Source organism: Anopheles darlingi, chromosome 3 (genome assembly GCF_943734745.1).
Source record: "Anopheles darlingi chromosome 3, idAnoDarlMG_H_01, whole genome shotgun sequence".
NCBI lineage: Eukaryota > Metazoa > Arthropoda > Insecta > Diptera > Culicidae > Anopheles > Anopheles darlingi.
The window spans coordinates 4,357,501-4,362,500 of record NC_064875.1 but is presented as its reverse complement, the minus strand read 5'-3'; the positions used below and the strand labels follow the sequence as shown (position 1 = coordinate 4,362,500).

The 5,000-nt window shown below is 50.4% G+C and overlaps 2 protein-coding genes across 2 annotated transcripts in view; both read right to left on the bottom strand.

Moving 5' to 3' along the window:
* LOC125957372 (protein phyllopod) overlaps positions 1-2,870 on the bottom strand; it is a 3,734-nt gene extending 864 nt beyond the window's left edge. Inside the window, exons 1-2 of the mRNA XM_049690029.1 lie at positions 1,891-2,870; positions 1-845 (exon numbers count right to left, since the gene is read on the bottom strand). The exon at positions 1-845 is cut by the window's left edge and continues 864 nt beyond it. Of these exons, the coding sequence (XP_049545986.1) occupies positions 1-845; positions 1,891-2,292 (1,247 nt within the window). The 5' untranslated portion in view covers positions 2,293-2,870. The remainder of the gene's footprint in view (positions 846-1,890) is intronic.
* Positions 2,871-3,440: 570 nt separating this feature from the next.
* The window catches only part of LOC125958087 (sister chromatid cohesion protein PDS5 homolog B-B), a 5,992-nt gene continuing 4,432 nt past the window's right edge, over positions 3,441-5,000 (bottom strand). The window contains exons 6-7 of the mRNA XM_049691209.1: positions 4,789-5,000; positions 3,441-4,724 (exon numbers count right to left, since the gene is read on the bottom strand). The exon at positions 4,789-5,000 is cut by the window's right edge and continues 64 nt beyond it. Coding sequence (XP_049547166.1) covers positions 4,416-4,724; positions 4,789-5,000 — 521 coding nt within the window. The 3' untranslated portion in view covers positions 3,441-4,415. The remainder of the gene's footprint in view (positions 4,725-4,788) is intronic.

Below are 5,000 nucleotides of genomic sequence, written 5' to 3'. Positions count from 1 at the left end.
CCAATCACCTCCGAAATGGCAGAATCGAAGCTTAGGATTACATCGATGTTCTCGGGAGCGTCCATATTCCCGTTCGTATCCACTCCACCGGATCCCTGAAGCGGGTCCAAATTGGACGCCGCACGTGGTGGTCCGGATCTGGCTGATTGAGGATGTATTTGGTTCGTTCTAGCGATTGCTACTTCTTCTTTCGATGGTATAGCTTCACGGGTTACGCTCGTACCCTGACCCTCGAGCATACGGATCAGCTGACCCTCGAACATCTTGCGTATCATCGTGCTGGGATCCAGCTCGCATGTCGTGCTCGTCACCTCTGCAACGGATTCCACGTCCGCCTCTCGATTGGTGAAGCGCGTTCGTACGTTCCGACGTACTAGTACCTGAGACGCACCGACGTTAGATGATGATGATGGTTGGCAATAGTTTTCCTTAAGCACAACCCTTCGGTTGTATCTACTAGCAGAGGGTATCATAGCGCGACATATGCGTTTAGCGTAGGGCAATGCATTGGTCGCGATCGTAGACTCATCCTTTGGGTCTTTTGCACCACAGTCGTCGATTGGTGCCGTTGTCGAGGATATTTGATCGTGCTGCTCGAGCATCGATCGCAACAGTGATCCAGCACTTCGGACGTTCTCTTTGTCATTTCCTCCACTGCCGCCGCCGCGGGAGTGTTTGGTTCGTTTGTGGCTGTGGCGGTTATTGCTGCTGTCCGACGAGCGGCTGGTCGATGGTGTGGGCTCATAGGTTCGCGAGCCCGAAGTGTTCTGAAGCGAGTACCAATTGATCAGCCAGTTGTTGCAGCTAAAGCAGATGTGCTTGTCCGCATTATCACCCCGTTCCGCCTGCAAGGAAGAAAGCAAATACTGTGTAATGATGTATCGTGATATAAACACTGTTAGCTAAGAAAGTAATAGTAATTAGAGAATCTTCTCGAAATTCATGGATAAATTTCCCAATAATTCATTCTATCGAACGATGGAATATTCCATAAATTGAAAAAATCGTCTTAAAATCTGAGCACATTCAAAATACAGTATAACAAGCACACATTGATGTCATTCTTAGCAGACATCTGTAGCGAACCTCCTCCCAACGTGATTCCACGTAATCACGAGATTTATTCCAGAATGTGTTCGGAAATAGGACCGTCACGGACGACACAGCTGACACAGATGGTGCCATCCCGCCAAAAAGCGTTTGATCCCTTTTCAACACTAAGATCGGAGATCGAACATGGGCATCTATTCCTGCAGTACAAGAAGGTGGGGTGCAGAGACCCAAGGGGTCATAAAATTGATCCGGGTGTTCGGTAATCACGACTGAACAGGGTTCGATGATCCGGTTGTTCGTTGCATCAAAGGAGCCTGCCAGCTGCTGTGCACCACGGATGGCTCACACATTCCCTTCGCATTGCCCGTCTTTCTCCTGTGCTGCACCCATTCTTCTCATTCTCCTTTTTCATCTTTTTCTTTCTTTCGTATGCCGTAAGGGCCATGTGTGTGTCCGCTCCAATTGGCCTGAAAGGCGAGGGGATTGTAGAAGAAGGATGCGGGTGGGAGACCAAGGACCCATATACAAGCATACATACGCTTCACGCTTTTCACACGAACACATGGTTGCATACACGTGCGCGCCAGTCCCTACGATACCTACACCAAAGTATACACCTTGGCACAAGGAAGCGAGAGCGAGATAGCGAGTCCAGCGGGAAAAGGGGAAAGAAACCGCAAGGAGAAACCAGGAGATGCGGCAAGAAAATCAATAACTCGGGGCAATAAACCGGAGCAACCCAAGGTGTGCCAAGTAGCGGAATCTGATTTCCGTTCTCCTGGACGAGACGCTTGGTAATGGTGCCGAGGTCTATCCGATGGTCAGAGATAGTCTTACCCGAAATTTGTACTTTTCGTAGATGACATCGATGATGTTGGGCCCGTTGCGCGGCTCAAAAATGTTAAAAGACAGATTGGTATAGATGCCGCAGATGAGACAGACGTTCGTTTTCCGCCGCACAACGGCCGCTGTGGTGCCCGATGCTGCTGCCGTCGCCCCCGTTGTCGTCGTAGCGTTCGTCGAGGTCGAGCCTCCGGGTTGGTCCAGGTTGCTACTACCACCGCCATTACTGCCAGCACTGTCACTTCCGCCGCCACGACCACCTGTCCCACCATTGCCACCTTCTACCGGTGGCTGGCCGTTCGGGACTTGCGGTCCGCCGGAACGGTCGGTGGCACCGCTCGCTGTACTACTTCCGGCAGCGGATGCGGCAGCGGTCGAAGAAGAAGCACTACTCATGCTGCCTGATCACTGATTTGCACTGCTCCGATCCACTGAAGCGTAGTCGGCTGCAGCTCAACGCCTGCTTTGATGGGCAGGTTGTTGTCCGATGTGCGCGGTTTCAAATTAGATTAATAAGCGATGAGGTCGCGATGGTCACTATAGGTTCGACCAAAGGCCTTAGGTGGGGGTGGTCACTGTGCTGATTAGCGAACAGAGAGTTTACCCGTGTAGCAGCTCCTAACCCACTTGTCCACGGACACGCACAGCACAGCAAACCATGGACCGAAAACCGAAGGTGGGTTGCTCTCGTTGGTTCGATTCAATCACGTTGTCGCGGCGGTGTGGCGCTCGTGCGCACGACGGACGTACAGGACACACTTTTGCATACACACCGCAGCAGTGTGCGATTACCACAAACGCACCAATACAGACAAACACACACAAACACAAAAAGGATCACGCACGGCTGGATGTCTTGGACTCTAGGACACAAGATTCACCTGGATTAACTGCTTCTTGTACAGGAACGCCTGTGCTGTATTGTCCTTTAAGACCACACAAACGCTGGCCTATGCTATCCCTGATTATCCCTGATTGGCACAAAATGTTTCAAAACGAAAACCAACGAGCGAAGCGCGCCAACGACCGCGCGCAAGGAGGGCTCGACCGTTTCACGCCGACGACAGTTTCTGAGAGCACAGCTTGTACACCATCCTTCTAGGCTGCGACAACGACAACGACGGGTAATCGGGCAGCAGATGTTTTTCCTTTCCTCACACCAACACACGCACGAAGACACGGGACACACGGATGGAACGTGCGCGCGTACGAATATGTGCGTAGGGATACGCGGCGCGAAAGAACGAGTTTTGGGTGCAGCAGATGTTGCGGTTGGCTTTTGTTGGCGCACCTTGCGTGCGTGGAGACAGATAGAGCCCGAAAGCGCGGAGGCCATACATAGTCGCTGCATCGTGTGCTGTATTAATGCACACCTTGAGGGGGGAAAAGAGTAAAAGGGGTGCGCCGTGTGTGCGCAGATGTAACCTGCAATAACAGATAACACGCGAAATACACACCCCCACTTGGATGTGGAAGCCGAAGGTGTTGGTTCTGGAATATTGAATAAATATAATAAAGAAAGGTACGAATTCGTTTGTAGAGAGGATAATATTTTTAATAGATTCTTATCGCTCGGATCCGGCTTCGCATCGCATAGCTCGAGAGGCACACTCCATGCTTCTTCTCAGTGGTCGAAGTGCTCCGCTGTGGGACAACTTCTAAGCGGCTTCTATGCTCCTCGATTCCTATTTATTACTCTTTACTGTACATAGAGCTCTCGTCTAGTTCCTTACGCTGACGATTTCATACCGAACCGTTTTCGTATCCGGGAGTGCATAAACGGAGAACTGAATAGTGAAGCAAAAGAGCGCAACCGTTAAGCAGGAACCGGTTGTTGGAACCGATATCGGCGGGGCTGAGTATCGCGCCGGTACATTTGATTTCGTGTGTTATCGTCCTTCCATCGATGACCGCCGTACGCCACATTTTTACCACTAAACTTATTGAATCTAGGAAATAATTCTTCAATCCATTTCCGCATTTGTCTCTTCATTCGTACGTTTTTACTTCTGCTTTAATCCTTCTCCCGGCGCCGCTATAAAGCTCATACTGTGTGGTCATTAGACGTAGTTTTGCGTGCTCAATCCTTCCATTATTCTGCGGTCAAGTTTGCTCTTTATGCTGAGTGTTACCCATTATCAAAACGAAAAAAAAGGTCAAACATTTAAACTTCTCATGCTGCATTATCGTCACGCGTAACATCTTTCTTTATACAGCATGCAGGTCTGTGTCACGTACGCGTACCGCGCATTGCGAAGCACGCTTCAGTAATCTTTAAAACTTGTCCTCACATCATTAACCTGTCTGTCTGACTTTTCGTCCTCTATACATAAATAACTTAGATATAAAAAAGACCATCGAATATCGAACAAAAAACTGTCTGTATCGTCATCATCGTTGCGTTGCAACGGAGGAGACCGAAACGCCCGTAGTGCCTGTGTCCCTGTGAGGATCGAATAGCTTCCAATTTGGTGTTTTCTATAGCATTACTCCTCTAGGGCACTCTTATCGATCGTTAATTATTTGTGCGCCCGTTTGGGTGGTGGTGGTCCGCTATCGTCGTCTTCCTCCGCTTCTTCGCCATGGTCTCGATCAGCATCTTTGTTCTGTTCCTCCTCGTCCTCTTCTTCATCACGGGTGCCACCGTCGCCACTGTCGTCGTCATCATGATCTTGGCCACGTCGCGTTGAGGGGGCGGCAGTGCCAAGACGCCGACGTCGACTGGTACCACCATTCTTATCGTCCGCCCCATTATCCGTATGGTCGCTGTGTTCTTCCTGATGGTTCGATATGCGACGGCCCATACGACCGGAGGACCCTTGCTTTAACTGATAAATTAAATTGCGTGTTGAATATGGTCTGCCCAATTCGTATTGTATTATGAAGCCTTACCGTTAGTATCGTGCTTGTCCCGCCAACAGTAGCAGCAGAGGATGATGATTTGGACATTGCGTTAGTGGCGCTGGAAACCGTCGGCACGCTGCCACCACCCTTGGTCAGAGCGAACATGTCGTCGGGAATGTAGTAGCGATCGTTGTGGAAATCCTCGGGCTGCGGCTGGAAGTACATCGAGGGAATGCGTGCCTCGACCGGCGATTCACGCA